The 17,074-nt window shown below is 40.3% G+C and overlaps 1 protein-coding gene across 1 annotated transcript in view; it reads right to left on the bottom strand.

The window, feature by feature from the left end:
- Nucleotides 1-1,565: 1,565 nt before the first annotated feature.
- Nucleotides 1,566-17,074, bottom strand: part of LOC131584626 (uncharacterized) — a 76,026-nt gene continuing 60,517 nt past the window's right edge. The window contains exons 58-73 of the mRNA XM_058849959.1: nt 16,642-16,803; nt 14,710-15,008; nt 14,541-14,562; nt 13,619-13,784; nt 12,049-12,233; nt 11,401-11,493; nt 10,925-11,129; nt 9,840-10,027; nt 9,049-9,146; nt 8,472-8,656; nt 7,209-7,411; nt 6,597-6,786; nt 5,816-5,925; nt 4,269-4,388; nt 3,780-3,919; nt 1,566-1,679 (exon numbers count right to left, since the gene is read on the bottom strand). Of these exons, the coding sequence (XP_058705942.1) occupies nt 1,664-1,679; nt 3,780-3,919; nt 4,269-4,388; nt 5,816-5,925; nt 6,597-6,786; nt 7,209-7,411; nt 8,472-8,656; nt 9,049-9,146; nt 9,840-10,027; nt 10,925-11,129; nt 11,401-11,493; nt 12,049-12,233; nt 13,619-13,784; nt 14,541-14,562; nt 14,710-15,008; nt 16,642-16,803 (2,382 nt within the window). The 3' untranslated portion in view covers nt 1,566-1,663. The remainder of the gene's footprint in view (nt 1,680-3,779; nt 3,920-4,268; nt 4,389-5,815; nt 5,926-6,596; nt 6,787-7,208; nt 7,412-8,471; nt 8,657-9,048; nt 9,147-9,839; nt 10,028-10,924; nt 11,130-11,400; nt 11,494-12,048; nt 12,234-13,618; nt 13,785-14,540; nt 14,563-14,709; nt 15,009-16,641; nt 16,804-17,074) is intronic.

Consider the following 17,074-nt stretch of genomic DNA (forward strand, 5'->3'; position numbering starts at 1 on the left):
AAACAACTGGGCTGAGTGAAATGGCTGCAGTTAAAAATGTTTATTGGTAGTTAAATGGTTTCCTTATTACAAGTGACATTATATGCAGCTTTTAGGGGAGACCTGGTGTGTGCATCCATCTCAGTGTTGCTGTCTGCAGTTAGCATTTAATTAAATTCCTGTATTTCTGACTAAGCTCTTCTCAATCTTTTCCTCTACTTGATGTTTTTCTTTGTTCCAGAAACTCACCACAGGACTTTTTTCCGAGGTGCTTGGTGTGCTTAGCTGAGATATGACATGATATTCAGTGACTGGGGAGAAAATTCTGTGTTTTTTTAATCAGTAACTGGTATAAATATTCTTTAACTTCCAGAAATATTTCATACAATTTTGGCTTTTTACAAGGGTAGAGGTATAAAATTATTACAGAGGAAGACTTGATTTTTAGCATCTGATGTGTGTGGGAATCCTAAAAATTGCAGGATTTTTTCCTGACTAGTGTAGGAATCATGTTTTAATTGGTATCAAGCTAGAGAGTAAGTGTTCAGAAAGTGAGTGCAGCTGCAAGCATCTTAAAGGAGATAAGAGGCAGCTGCTTGTTTTCTCTGTGAGCTAGTCAAACCCTTCCAGTTCCAACTCTCTAGGTCAGTACAACTTTTGTTGTTATGAATAATCAATAAAAATTGACTCCAGCGTAAAAATAAGGCAGTCAAATGTTTATTAGCATGATATCTTAGTACAGAATACCATTATTTCAAAGTTTGCATATTAAAATTGGATGGATTTTGCAGTGTTACCTTTACCAATAGCTGCATTCCAGGCACTGCATGGAGAAAGGTAATGCAATTTTTAAATCAAGTGACCTACAATACATTAAGGGATTTAACAGGTGGGACACTCACACAAAAGTAGCTCTAACACCCTAATGTTACTTGAAGGGTAGGGTAGACATTGGTCACCTTTTCCCAGCACATCAACTGACTGCTGCCAAGGGGGTTCTAATGGTACGAAGGGAAAGTGTGAAACTGCTGCACAGAAACCAAGATGCCTGTTTCTCATTTAGCAGTGTGTACATTAATAAGGGAAAAATCAACCAGCATAAAAATGAGAACAATGATTAACTGCTTTCCATTATTTACCCATCTTATTTCTATCTTAGCCTTCCTGTGTATTGGAGCACTTCCCTGGAAAAAAGATAGATAATTTTCTTCAGAACCGCTGAACAGTGGAATTTCATTTCTGGAGAAAAAAGAAGTCAGCATCTCTGCTGACTCCAAGCTGATGATGCTGCTTTCACAAAGTAGTCCACTTATACTAATCTGAGCTGGAAGAGAGCTTTTCTCAGCTTTTCAGTGTATTTTTGCTATGGTTCAAGGCTTGTGGAGAGGCAGTTTTGCCACCAAATGAAAGGATTTTTGTAGAGTAACTTTCATGTCTAATTTCATTTGGTTGATTATAGTTTCTTGCCAATATACTGAAATAATTCCCCTTGCCCTCAGGGGTTCTGAGTGGAAAGCTTTCCTTTTATGCTATATATACTTCATTATATTCACAGTTAACACTAAGGCGTTCACGCTTCTATTGTTCTCTCCCTGTTCTTGCCTCTAGCTTGTCTACCTAAAATAAATGTTCTGTTTTGGGTGCTGAAAGGGTTCTTCCATCTTCAGGGCTGGTTATCTGCCCTTCAGAACTGGCTCGAGCTGAAATGAAGAGATGAAGTCCAGGTAAGTGGTAAGTAAGTACAAGTCACATGTAATGCAGCATCTTATTAAAGTGAAATACAAAAAAATCTTGGAAAGGAAAATAGCATCAGATATATTTATGACATCAAAAAATTGTGGGGAAAGCACTCCAGTGTTTTAGATACAGTTTTATCTTAAATCACTACAATGATATAAAAATGTAAGGTTATCTCATATTTGATAAAATTCACATTTAGGAGGAAAAGGGCAGCATTATTTCTAAAGTTTATGAGGTCTGTGAGTTCAGCTATTCAATGGAAGATCCTTGCCAAGCATGAATTTCTAAGAAATAGTGCAGAGGTAGTTTCTGCTGACAGCCACTTTCTGTTTTGCTCTCATGACTGTCACTGGTTATCAGTTATTGTGCATGAGAAACCCAACCATTACAGACTCTTTCACTGTGTCAAACCTAATTCTCCCTTAGTTTGGTCTGTTCCATTTCCTTCTCTTTAGAGTGTTTACATATTTAGAGACTTAACTCATGTCTTTCCTCAAGCCTTCCATTTTTTCCCCAGGACTGTTCTCAACTGGTTCACAATTTAAGCAAAACATACTGTCCAAAACTGGATACTTAAAATAACCTAAATAGAGAAGTATTTCTTGTCTTAAATATGTTGATTCATGTGTACATCCACAATGTTATTTTGCTTCTTTAATGGCGTTTTCTCATTAACTGAGTTTGTGGTCCACCTTCATTCCAATCCTTTTCCTCAGAAACAAGATAATGTAAACTAGCAGCATTAGCTGACTTCAATCATTCAGCTACCAAGCTATTCTAAAACTTTATTTTTAGCTGAATAGTCTGTGTTCTAGATTTAACAAAATTTGTCTCTGTATTTCATATTTATATGTTGAAGAGTTGATATAACTGCTGGAGCTAAATCCACTCACTACCTACAAGATGCTACCCAGAAATGTCCTGATCCTCCACTGCGTAAGAGCTGAGTGAACTGAAGAGCTCAGGCACATACTGACACACAACAGTGCTTCAGCCTGTGGGACTGTGATGTGATCATTTCTAGGTTTTTATTTCATGGCCAACAAACCCATCTACAAACACTACTCCCTTCTTTAATGGGTAAGAAATCAGCTAATAATTGTTAATTTTTTAAGGCATACCACAAATGGGTTTGTAGTCACCAAATCACTCCTTTGAGATAGTAGTGAGTTTACAAATGCAAAAAAATATTTCATGACATATATTTAAAACCCCACTCTTTTTTCATTACTAAGCCTTAGGAAAGCATGGAGCATAAAAGGAATAAACCCATGTGCTTCATTTCAAGCAAAAGCATAATTAGGTGTTCCATGCGATTCTGCCACTTATTTGGTGTAAATGTTTCCATTGCAGTCTTTTAAAAATACAGTGAGTTACTGCTTGGGCAAGAGTATCAATAATGGAACTCAAATCACTTTTGGAATGCTCAAATCGGCCCAATAACTACAGAAGTGGGAAAAGATTATAATTATAAAAACTTCAGGCAAGTGCTACTGCTCTATTCAGGCTTTACATCTTCCTTAGCTATATTCCAGGAATCCACTTAACAGTGCAGTCTGGATGACAGCTGCAAGTATTGATAATCTGGATATTTTAGGTTGAAAAGATAGATAAATTTCATTATTAGAGACTGAAAAGTACAAAAATAAGTCTCTGAGTATTTTGTGTCTGTATATGTTTTGTTGTTCATATGAATGCAAATGCATTACTCAGACCAAAAAAAGATGGAACCAGATATAGTATCCAAGAGGGGAAACTCCTGGGAACATCACACAGTATTCTGCAGGTGTCCTTCTGCCTCTGTTACACGGCATATTAGGACAAAATAAGAAAGGCAGTAGAGAGCGTGCAGTGGGTGGGCTCTGGTGTGCTGGTGAGTGAACAGCAGGAAGGGGAGATTGCCAAGAGGCAAGAACATTTCTGGGAATAGGATCTGTTTTGCTCATGGCCACAGTCATATTCATTAGTTCTATTTTCTCGTGTCTCCTTGAATTACAGACATGTAAGTACTGGAGTAATGCAGTCAGAATATTCGAGGTGGTAAAAGAAATGAAACTTACCACTGTGGAGGGACTTCCACAGGGACAAAATTCCGGTTGCACAAACGAACAAAAGCTGCTGCTAAAGTGCAGGCAGCCCCCAAGGCTGGGGAGTCACAGGTGTCCTGTGTACACATGGTGTAGAATGGCTCGGGCTCCACCTGGGCACAAAGGGGTGGGTTAGGGGAGCAGGGGGACCTGCAGGTAAACTCAGGGGTTTGGGTTGTGTCCCCTCCCCTCTGCCTGGTTAGGACCATTCATAAACTTTTATTCCCTTCATAACAGTGAGGAAGTTATTTCTGTTTCCAAATTCTAGCCCTGTATCCTAAAGAGCAGTGCAGTCATGCCACTATTCCATGGATGTCAAAAACCTCCATTTATATTTATATATTTTATACACCTTTTTTTTTCTGTCTGGATTGCTGTTTTGATTACTTCTAAAGCTCTCTGCAACTAAACTTCTGTATGACACATAATTAAGACAGTGCTTCTGGCTGAAGTTCTACTTACAACTTTGAAGCAGTTCCTAAGAAGTGAACGTGGTTCTTCAAAGAACACTTTACAGATGTTCTGCTTAGCTGTAATTGGACATGGCTTCTCTTTCTTCGGTACGAGACTGCACTTACTCACCTGGGAAAACATAATTACCGAAGTTGGTGTATTTTGGGGGTTTCTTGCATACATCAGGGTAGGATGAGTTCTTCAGATTTCCAGTGTGAGCTGGTTTGAATGATGATACGGGCAGTTCAGTACCCTGCTCTGATGTTTATTGTTCATTAATATTGAGAGGTACCTTGCAGATTAGACCTTGTTTCCTTTTGCTATTGATTCTGTTATTCACTGAAAGATTTTAGTGTGTAGTTGCTGACGTAGCAGGTAGTTGGCTAGTTCTCTTTTATATAGGTCTTACAGGTCAAAGTTGTTTTACTAGATTTTTCTGATGGAGAAAAAAAATCTTCATGCCCTTGCTGGATTATTCATAGGTAAAGGTGGCTTTAAAAAAAAACAAACAAAACCACACCACCAAGTTCTTTAAGCAAGTGTAAGTTGCAGTTATTTTAGTTGCTAAGAAAAATGAACTGGCAGTTTACTCCGTGCTAAATCTCATCCTGCAGGAGTCAGACACTCAGTCCCCTCCTGTTGTGCAGCCCTGCGTTGTGGTGGTGGAGCTCTGCTGACGTCCTTTGCAATGTCAGTGCACGACAAAGGCTGTGACAAAGTTCCTGGGAGCCAGCTGCAGTCAGAGTTCACAGTCAGTGTGAGCCCTTCCAATCAATAGTGCAAGTGCAGCCATTCTGCCCCTAAAGAAGGGCACTTGGGACTGCCCTGCTTCTGCATTGCACTAAATTTCTTATGTACTGCTTTTAATTAACTCTTTCATTCAATATCTCTGGGGAGTTTTGTATTTTTATGAATATATCAGAAGTTAATATTTGTAGCAATTAAGAAAATTGTGCCTATGATCAGTCACATTGTGATCCTGCCCCATTATTAACATAAACATAGTCTGCAAGCTCATTAACTATCTCTGCAACAGTAAGTACAAGAATTGGGGATGGAGAACAAATTTAGTAGTTACTTGTTTCTAAAGTTTTATTGATAAGATGTAAAGTGTGAAGAACAAAGAGGCTCAACAGACCCAGCTAGAACTACCAGCTCTAAAGAAAACTTCAAACTGTGGCCTGAGTGATGAATGTACAGATTTGGCCCAGACCAACCCCATAGCACCTGTCCCTGCATTCCAGGAAGAGGTGCTCTAAGGAGGAAGATATCAAAGATACTTGGCTCCAATATCAATTTGTTCTAAAGTCAGCAGCAGCCACCTCTATGGTTTTACCTTACCACCTAGGCCAAAAATATTCAAAGCCTATTCATAGGGAATTCTTGAACAGTTCTTAGCAAATATGTGCAATCTTTTCCTTGGTTAGACACAGAAAAACAATGTAGTGTGCTGCTGTTTTCACTATCGAGCTTTAGTTATCTAAGGCAACCCAGTGTGTCTGACAGTGCGCTCTGTGCTCAGCAGCCCTGCCCACTGGAGCCCCTCAGCCCATTACCTGCCAGCTCTGTGTGAACTCTTGCACGTTGTCAGTGAAGGAACCATTAGGCACCATCCATTCGTTTCCAGCTTCATTATCATTGGTACCAAAAAGCCCAGCTGAAATACCTGGGAGGAAATTGAAATGGAGTAAAATAGGCATTGTCAGTAGGTCCAGGAAAAGTACAGCAGCTGTCTCTGGGTTCTGATTATTCTGTCCAGCAGAGCTCAGCTCTATTGTGGAATAGGGGAAGCTGCCCAGCCTGCATTGCCATCTTGTGTCTCAGCTGGTGAGAGCTGATGAGCTGATGTCTTGTGTCTTGTGGCTTCTGAGCACATCAAGGCATCAGATCCATTCTCTGCTAATCTTTGGGGGGTCACTTTTAGAATAGTGTGGGGTACATGGATGGTACATTGACTGCATTCCAAGTATGCCAAAAAACCCTGTGAGGTTTTTGGCCTCCCTCTGTAGTTGTCTTGCAGGTCTGACAAGGTAAGCCTGCTCTAGAGCAGATTCTCAACCAGGGTTTGGAGCTGGGCTGACTGTAGTACCTCTGATTTCTGCCTGCTTTATTGCATTGAATTAACAGTAACTAAAACTTGCTCCTCTCCCTGGAATGGTGCATTCTGTGCTCTATTTGGCAATTACTGGGAATGCCTAGAGCCATTTCCAGGGTGTCTATAAATGAAGAGAGGAAAAGCAAGTGAAAGCACAGATGCTGCTGATAGCAGTAATACAGATAATTGAGAGACGGCAAAAATGAGTAACAGCTGACAACAGCTGTATGATTGATACTCACCATGGTGCCACCCAGCCAGAGTGATAGTACAGAGATCATACTGAAAGTCACAAGAAACAGAAACTCCTTTCTGATCAGATACTTCAATTTTGTTGGTTCCTCGCCTTGAATTCATGGTACTGTTTTCAAGGGATTGATCCAGGACTTGGCAGTTTTCTTCCCCAGAGGAGAAGTTATACATCTTGGATATCTGTTTTAAAATGAGAATGCAGTTTCAAATCTGTTGTAGTGAAAGTTCAGTCACAGGCAAGCACAGTGGATTTGCAGGTGCAATGAGGCCAACTTAGCCCAGAGTTAAGGGAATAAGAACAGGGTTGTGTTAAACTTCTGAAAGAGCAGAAAGCACAAAGCATCCCTCTCAATGCTATTTTCTTAGACTGTATCAGAGGAAAGTTGAAAATTTCTGTCATATACAGAGAGCAAAGAGGCAGCCCTTGAGTTAAACTGGTTCTATTTTGGAGAGGTATTTTCTTTTTAAGAAGTGGCTGCTTTAAAGTCATTGCTTGAGAGTGCTTCTGATCTATGTTTTGAGTGTTAATATTTTAAAAACTTATTTTTTTGTCAGTTGAATTAAATTTTTACCAAAAATAAAAAATTACTTCATCTTCCTACCTTTAGACGTGGGTAGATAGTGATCACAGTCTGGTTCATCTCCACATACAGTGATCTTGAGTTCCTAGTTTCTTCATTTAGTATTACAGTGAAAGCACTGTGAATAAAATCCTTGGCAAGAAGTACACTGCACTTCGATGCCAAATCATACATTTTCCCATCAAAAGTCACAAGATGCTTGGTCCCCACTAACATAGCATGATCTGGAGAATGGTATTTCAGAAGAAATATCAGTGACTTTTCCACAGAGCAATAAATGCTACGCATACTGCAACACATACCGCTTCTTGCTGGCATACTCTTAATTTCTCAACTTATTATTACACTGGCATTACTACACTTACATTTTAATTAGTTACATTGTAGTTGCTCTGCAGCAAATCTTCTCAGAAACAAAACAATTTAATGATTTATTTTTTGTTACAGATTTACCTCAGTGCCATAAAACTTTGATCAACTTGAACTGGGATTCAAAGCTCATTGATTTGTCATTGTACTACTTGACAGTCATATTTATAAACACCGACACACATTATACATTCTTATGCAGAAAACACAAGAATATTAATTGTCCAAAATTGTCTCCAAAAACATCCCTTCCAAACCAGTGCATCAAACAGCTGCAGTCCAGGAACCCGTGCTGATACATGACTCAGATTACTGGGTCACCAGGACCTACTTTCACAGCCCTCTGTCGTGTCTCTCCGTACTGGGAGGAAACCATTAAAAGGGTTTTCTGGAAAAGCAGTTATCTCTAAGGGACACTTGGGACTGTTAGTGCATTCCTTTAGCATTTAGCAATTCTTTTAGAGGCAGTACTGCTGCTGAAGTTTTGGTAGGGCTGAGCTTGCTCATCTTAGAGGCAGCAGAGGTGAAGTCACCAGTTTCCAAGCCTCTGTACCAGGACACAGCCAACAGGTGTGACTGGCAGCAAACCATAGTATCAGCTCACAGGAGCATATGGGTAAGGCAGATAAATAGCACCTGCTGTTTCTAGTCTCAAGAGTAGGAAGTGTAAAGAGTTGCAAAATTTGCATGAATATTAAGTAGAGCAGTGTTACTGCATGTCAGCTTTGCCCAGAGTGTTGATCTCATACATACCATCACTATATTACAAGAAGGACTATACGTATGTTGATCGGAAAATTATTAATTAGCAACCATCTCTATGTAAACTCCTATTCCAAATACAATTTTAAAAATAAAGAACTAAGTGGAAATAGACCCAGATACAAAACAAAGCAGCACTTTGAAAGGACTTACATTCAAAGGGGCTCTCCATCATCCTCCGTTTGAACCTATAGTATTCTGCAAGTATGTTGAGATTGTAGAGGTCTTGCAGAGGCCTCATCAGTTTTTCTCCAATGAGGTAAGTGGTAACATTTGCCAGCTGCAGGGACAGGTCTGCTTTAGGCAGTACTGGCAGCTTTCCTGCCACCAAACAATTCCTGTGGAATACAAACAGAACACCCCTTATCTGCTGAACTGATGAAATGCTGTTGTTTTATTATTAGAAATGTTGAAGTGAAATAAGAACTGTAGTCTGGATAGAACAGCAAAACCTGTAGATAGAACCCTACTCTGGCCAAGAGCTGCACTGCCCCAGGCCATCTCAGGCCAGTTACCAGTTACTGATGCCTTGTTTGCTGCCCAGTAGCTCCTTTCAAACACAGTAGGCCTAGCAGCCAACAGAAATAAACATTAGGATGTGATGACCAAAGCAAAGAGTTGCTGGGTGGCTGTCCAGCACTCTCAGCTGCACACTGACAGGAAGAGTAACTATGCACATATCCTTTTAGAACACTGCCCAGAGCAGGGATCCTGCAAAAACACCAGTTACCTGGGTGAAAAACTGTACAGGTTCAGCAAGGGCTTCCGGATCTTACTCACAGCTCTGGAAAACGTGGCATCTGCCCACCTGAGCACCTGCTGTGTAGCCTGTTGGAGAGTCACAGATTATAAAAGCAATTTCAGTATCGCTTCAGGGCAGGGTCAGTAATTGCAAATGAGTCCTAAATCAAGTTCGAAATACCACTTTAGTGTCTCTTACATTCGTCTCATGCCTGACAGCATCTAGTCACATAGAGGTTAATATTCAGAGGACAGATTCTAGTCACAACACCAAGAAATAATGGACAGAAATATATTCTTCCTAAATAACATGACTTAAAGTGTAACAATACTTCACTAAGTTAATGTGCTTCTGTAGCTTGGAAGGGACTGGTATCTTTAATAATATCAATTAGCCTCCTGATATATCTTTTATGCTTTTCATTTCAACTAGAACAACCCTGATTTATTTGTAGACTGTTTATTGGAATCACAATTTCTCCTCTCTATGAAAGAAAAGTAAAAGTTACGTGAGTGACAGATTACTGCTGCTGTGATTTCAACCAGAACTAGTAAAACAACCTCTCCTCTAGCTGGAAAAGTACTCTTTCAAAGCAGGACAAATATTGCAAGAATAGTAAATTGGCTGTGCACAGGCTTATTATGTGGAAAGATTACTGCACTATTTCCATGAACAAAAATAGTTAACTATACTGGTGTATCCATAGGTCAAAGCTAAGACTTAAATTTGTATGCCTTGTCTTTCAAACCATTAGAAATGGAGAAGTGAGTTATACCAACCATATCCAAGCCTGCTTTCACAACCTTTAATGCCACCTGGATTGGTTCCATTAACCACACATCTTTTACAATCTTGGGTAAGAAAGCCTGGATTTTCTTCATGAGCTCTTCTGTCTTCTCTTTCCAGACTTCATCCAGTGGCTTCAAGGTTACATCGTAGTAGGCGTCCTTCAAAGTTGCTAATGGCTCTGAAGCAAACACATTAATGAGACAAACCTTAGCTGGTTTGGTACAAAGTGGCTATTTGCTTGTTTGTTTCCACCCAACTTCCAGCATAAGTGAAGGAGGTACACAGAAAAATGGAAGAGGCATGGCAGTCAGACACATTGTACAGCTATGAACTGAGAACCATTTAGCTCTCACCTTGACCCCCTTATAAATAAATATATTGTTGCTGTCCAAAAGGAGTGTACAGGATGCTCTGCAATGTGTCCCCATCAGTACTGCACAGCCTGCTCCTGCTGAGCAACAGGATAGTTTGGTCACAACTGGTTTCAAGCACTAATATCAACCAAATTCAACTTCTGAGTGGGAAGAGCCTAGAGCTAAGTGGCCCTAAGTGAGTTTTTGTCCTTGTGAGAACTGAAGGTTCTTGTAGCTAATTCCAGCTGACCACATTTCTCAAAGGTTTCAGTATGGGCCACAGTCCAGCTGAACAGTGAATTAGTGGCTACTGGATAGGCTTGGAAAATACCAGATCAAGTGAAATCCAATTAGTACAAACATTAAAACCTCAAGGATGGATATGAACAGCCCTTTGGGAGGAAAGGTCTGCCAGGGAACTGTTAGTAGAAATACTTCAGTTTAGGAATTAAGGAGTCTGTTCTCATCCAATGGAACCCAGCCTCCTGCAACCAACAAAAAGCCTCACCACTGATTTCATTAGAAAGGTGCTCACACAGAGTCCTCTTAGAGTTTATTGCATCAAGGCTCCCACTCTGTACACAAAGAGCCAAGGTCAGCACTTCTTGCTCAATAAAAATAGAAACCTTTGTGCTGTTCAGTATGTTTTATAGTTTACAATGAAGTTTGGTTTGCCCTGCACTGACATTGTCCCTCTTCTTACTTTGCACTGTTTTGCTTACTTTGTAATTCATTCTGCATTTGCCGGACAACATCTTGAATTTTCTCCAGGTAAAGTGGGATCCTGTTTCTCAGAATGTGCCTGATTCCACTTTGCTTCCACACCTGGGTGACAGCTGTACCCCCACTGTGCAGGAATCCTGCTGCCTTTTGCAAGGCCATTGAAGGCCAGCCAGCTGCTTCAGACAGGAAACCAACATGCTGCACCTACAGTGGTTCCAAAAAAGAAGCAATTTCAAAACACACAGTGATCTCAAGCAAAGCTTTGACTTCATTGCGAGGTAATTCTGACTCTGCAGTGTTGGTGCAGAGATACAGGAACTCCACCAGTAAACATGTTTTTTGTCTCTGTATGAGCTACAGGTCAGCACAGGAATAATCACTGAAATGTTTGAGCAAAACAAAACAGCTGCAGGCAATATAATGATGTTTAATTAGCATTGCATGAACACTTCATGGTGTATGTACAGATGCTTACTGATCTCCTGAATCTCCACAGGTATCCATCAAACTTCTTTATCTTCTCTATCAGTGTGGCTTTCAAAAGGCTCCCAATTTCATTAAGCTTGTTCTGAAAGAAGATTATTAAAACCTTGAATTCATTACTTAAAATTGCTTGTGCTGGATTCTAAAGTTTGTACTAATTTAAATGCTGGCAAACACCCACAGTGGCCTCACATTTCCTAGGGGAAGCTACTTCTGCATTATTCGATGGATAGACAAGGGAACAGAAAAGAAAAATGATAAAAAGCATTCCCCAAGTAGAGAGTATGTGAAACCCTACTGAAAGTGAATGCACGTTCAGGATTCTAATCATTAGTTTTGTAACCAACACGCTGAGCAGTTACTGGTGCTGTCACTTTATTTACTTGCTCTCCTCAGAGGATCCTCCCTTTAGAAGAGAGTCCTGTATTTTCTGTCTCTAGGCATGGCTGAACTTCTTAATTCTCACCGTGGTAACTTCTTATATCAATGTGAAAATAATTAAAACATGTCATAATTTTGCCTGGCTACTCACCAAAATTCACACCTGGAGCATACACGGAAGGTGCTCCATCAAAATTACAAAATCAAATAATACTGTGAGAAAATCACGCTGCAGTTAACAGCCATTCAAGGGCCTCACCTCAACCTTAAGAACTGGATCCCCACATCCACGCGCCAGAAAACTCAAGCTTCCATTAGCAGCTGTTAGAGTCACTTGTCCCATGTTTTCCTGCCTTTTACCATTGATGCTGAGATAGGTGTTAATAGCAGCCATCTGTTGCCCATCAGAACAAGCACTGAGTTCCACTCCTTCTTCCAAATCCCCTTAAGGAATGAAAAGGGAGCATTTCATTTACAGGAACAACACGACAGACATTGTTTCAAAGCCTGCTTTTAACTACTTAGGTGATCAGAGTCTGAGCGTGTTAGGTGTGGAGGAAAAACAAACAAACAAAACAAAACAGAAGAGATAAACAGGAGACAATTAGATCAATGTCACAATTTAATTTCTGTGTGGCTTGTCAATTAATTACAAATACAGATTTGCTACTGTAAATGAAGCAGTGGATTAATGTAAATCTAAATCTCAGGTCACACTGATTTACAGGCCTTTTTTTCTACTTAAGTACTCACTGTCCCTTGTTGCCGATGTTTGAAAACTGCTCAGCCCTTAAATGAAAGCCTCTCAGTTCTACTCACCATACACACACACACACACAAACACACACACACACCCACACCCACCCACACAAACACGAGTCATATCTACTCTGATGAAACTGATGAAGCACTGATGAGCGTAAACAAAATGCAAAGTTCATGTAGAATCTGGGTTGAGGGAGCTGAGCAATTTCTACAAATTTCTGACTTCAGTGATTCACAAACTAATGGTCCTAATCTCAAAAACATTATAGGACTTAGAGGTGAGGACTTAAACCTGAGAGAAACTCCCCTGCAGAAGTGTGGAATGGCAAAGCCGTAAGTTTAACAAGGGCTGGGACTGTCAGCAACATGAGTTTGAGACAACTGAGATACCACCGAATTTATTTGGTTTGCACCCAGCTCTAATGTAGCTGAAATGTGGATGAGCCCCACCTCTTCCAGCTCATTTCACCTCACTTTACTCATCTAGGATTTAGGCACAACTTGAACCTTTTTTTAGCCTTTTTTTCCTCTCCATTGTCAGTCAGAGCTGAGTGCTGTGAGACAATCCCCTGCAGCCAGTGATTGCACACATCCTACTTCACACATCCCAGTTCATACAGCTGTTCCAGCATGTGGACAGTCAGTCTCTGGAGGTGCCTCTCTCATTTCCTTCATTGAATTTGGAATATAATGATTATCTTAAACAAGGCACAAAACTTTAAGATGGTTAAGTCAAGAGGAAATTAATCCTAGATTTTCTTACCATCTATTGTAATCATACAAAAATGTCTCCCAAACTCACCTTTGTAACAAATTTTACGCTTCAGCTTTTCTTTATCTGAAAGACCATAGCTTGAATGAACTGAGCTAGCTCAGTGCTAGAGACACAGCCTTTCCTCCTGTCTCTTCATAGCGATGATACTGGGAGCCACAGGATAGCTCCAGTTGGAAAGGACCCATGAGGATCATCCAGTCCAGCTCCCTGCTCATCCTGATCCCAGCATCCCTGCAGATAACCTAAAACTAAGTCCTATAGCTGAGAGCATGGTCAGTGAGGTACATACCTTGCAGATGCCCCATGTAGTAGTGAAAACACTCCTTTCCTTTTGAAGCAGCGACTTTTACTTTCTCTTTCTGATCAATAATCCCCTCCACCAGGATTTGGCTCTGGACAGATGAGGAAGCAGCAGTTCCTGTCAGGCCTAGCCAAATATCTTCAAAGGCTCTTAACTGCAGCCATAAAGGAAAAACATTTATTCAAAGCCACCACACAGAATTAATGATCATTCAGAGATGGTGCTCAAATATCAGTGCTTCCCACAAAAGGGTAAGTGGTGAGGGAAATGTTTCCCAATGTTTGTGTACTGTGCAGGAGTTACACTGAGAGAGGTACAAGCATCAGCGTGATTGGACCAGGAGTTGAACAATTGGATAGCATGAGGCTTATGGACAAAATTTTAATGGAAGCAATGAAAGAAACATTATGTCCCAGTCAGTTCTGTCTGAGGCTGCTAATTTGTACCATTTATTCCATAACACAAAATGTAGCAAGCTCATGCAGAGCAGCTTTTCATCTCCTTCCTCTATAAAGAGAGAGGAATGGAAAAATAAGTTAGTATTTGTTACTGATTAAATCAACATCATAATTTTATTAAAGGGTGATCTATTGTCTCAGTTAGTGCCTGACTACCCACATTCCTGCTAATTAGGAGTTTGGGTGGTGCCAACCCCGTTAGTTTTTTGCCTCACTCTGTTGTCTCCATCTGCCTCTCCACCATATTAATTTCACAGGAAATTAAAAGCAAATGCAAAATACTGGGAAGAGGAGAGAAAAAGGGAGAGATTTGTCTCAGAATAAGCAACATATGAGCTGTTCTGTGCCTTTTTTAGGTATTTTTTTGCCAGTTTTTTTTCTTGCAAATGATGCTTTGCGTAAACATTTTATTTTGTTTCCCTCTTTCTTCTGATGAGGTGAGAACTCCATACCTTACTCAACAGAGCAGTCGTGCTGAAGGGGAGTTATAGCAGCACTTAAAATTGATACTCTCCACTATAAACACATTTTGTGTCAGATCTACAGAGGACTAATGTTGGTGCCTTGCTTTGTTGGTCACAGTGCACAGACACTGCCTAACTGCTCCTTTAGAGACAGCACTAAAGAAACCAGGAGTGTTTTGTGTTGCCTGCTGCTTTATAGTCACTGCCTGTGCCTGATCTGTTTGGGAGATAGATGGCAGCAGGCCTTTGAAAACCAAACCCCAGTGCCAGTAAAATAAAATAAAAACTCACTTCAATTTCCAGAGAGTAGTTCTTCACATCAGCAGTGCTCTGATTCTTTATGGATATTCCAATCAACCCCTCATCTTTTCCATGATCAGCAAGGTGGAATCTGCCCTCTGACTGCAAAATGATGTCATCTTTGTTGAGCTGGTGCTTTCCAGATAAAACAATTACCTGAGTATTCACAGAAAAGGTGTTAAAGCTTCCAAATTATTCCAAACAAATGGGCTCTGCTTTGAATAGTAAGAAGTTGTACAGTGGCAGCATTCTCATGAAATTAAACCAGTAACAAAAACCTGTAGTTTCAGAAACCAGCACATCCTCCTGTTCCTCACAGCACTGTCTTCATTACATCTTCAGTTTCTGTGCTCTAACAAAGCATATTCAGTGATTACACCCTAAGAGCAGAGGAGCAGCTGCAGAGAACTATATTTTGTTAAAATGTCCAATACTTTTTGCTCCTACACTTCTCAGCTACTCTAACCAGACATTTTGATAAAGTTGGGGGATACATGGGACGTGAGGTGAATATTGTCCTGATTTCAACTGGGATAGTTAATTTCTTCTCAATAGCTGGTACAGTTTGGGATTCAGAATGGGAATGGGGTTGGTTACACACTGATGTTTTGGTTTTGCTCAGTTGTTGTCCTAAGTCAAGGACTTTTCTTTGTGTGTCCCTCCTGCTCTGCCAGTGAGAAAGTGCACAAAAGCCCACCTGGGATAGGTGCCCCAGCCTGGCCAAAGGGATATTCTACACCACAGAATATCATGTCCAGTAATAACTGGGGGGAGTTATCCAGAAGGGGCAAATCTGAGTTTGGGAAGGGGGGGATGGCATTGGGCAGGGGGTGATGAGCAATTGTATTGTGCATCACTTCATTTAGTTTTTTTCCTTTTCATTATAGTAGTATTAACTATTATTATTGTATTTTACTTTGTTTTCAATTATTAAACTGTTCTTACTTCAACATACAAGTTTTACGTTTGATTGTCCTTCCCATTCCACAGGGAGAGGGGAGGGAGAGAGGGGGTTGAGTGGCTGTGGTGCTTAATTTCCAGCTGGGCTTAAACCATGATGCCTTTGAAAAGAATGAACCAAAAATACAGAGGCACCTGTTTTTGGAGTGACATGCATATACATCCTTTGCATTATAAACAGGTTCAATCACACCTTGGTCTGGGAAAAGGTTTTCCTGTTGCTAACAGAGTGTGATCTGCTCTGACTGTAAATAAGGAAACCAAGATATGTTTCAGCCACTGGGAACTGGGGAGAGACATTTATTGTAGGTTCCAAGTTCTGTGTTTGTGAGTGTCTACAAGCAACTCTGAGGACCAGCATGCACCTAAGAAAAGTCATGGCCTTCAGTTTATGCGTGTAATAGAAAAATAAGGTTACATTACGGTTCAAAAATCTATCACTACCAGCAGAGTAATCATAAAAACCGGCAGACTTAACCACGGGGGAAGGAAAGCGCTTTTACTCCTCTCTAGTTTTCTTTTTGATCACTTATAAGCCAGTTTTGGTATTCTCCAGAAACATGAAATTAAGATACTTCTGAAAGAGGAATAGGAAAGAAAGAACATCATGGAGGAAGTGAGAATGTTTACAGCCATAAAAGGACCTACAGAATACACTATAGTGGCAAACAGAACCTTTCTGCCTCGGTCCATCAAATGACAATGTCTATTTTTAAGTTATGGATTTATGGTAAGTCTTCTGAAGAGTTGCAGCTGAGGAGAACTAAGTCTCCAAATGAGTAATTACATTTCAACTGAAGTAGGTTCAGTGTGTTTATGTCAGACTTACATTTGGAAGGTCACAGAACTCAAAGCTTGTGTAGTAATCCAGGCAAGAGCAGTAGTTGGTTTCTATTTTACCCAGAATCTTCTGTTTGGTACATGGGGTCAGGAAAATATTTTCCAGAACCACTTCTAACTGAAATTTGTCAGGATACAAGAGTTGATTTCTCTGCAATGAACCAAGAAAATCAAGTTAAAAGATGAGAGCAGAATCATAAACACTCGTTGGAGCCCACTTATCCCATCCCCTGGGTGGCTTTTGAATTAGGCAGCTTCAGGATTTTAACGTAACATTTCCAAAACATAACATTTCCATTTGACAATGTTTTAGCTTACCAGCCTTGATACTTGTCTCCAGCCTAGAAGTTTTGCAAATTTAGGGCACAGGTGAGGCCTTTAGTTTATAAGAACCCTTTTTTCCTTAACTAAGCTCCATTTAG

The sequence above is a fragment of the Poecile atricapillus genome, chromosome 14 (genome assembly GCF_030490865.1).
Source record: "Poecile atricapillus isolate bPoeAtr1 chromosome 14, bPoeAtr1.hap1, whole genome shotgun sequence".
In the NCBI taxonomy this organism is placed as follows: domain Eukaryota; kingdom Metazoa; phylum Chordata; class Aves; order Passeriformes; family Paridae; genus Poecile; species Poecile atricapillus.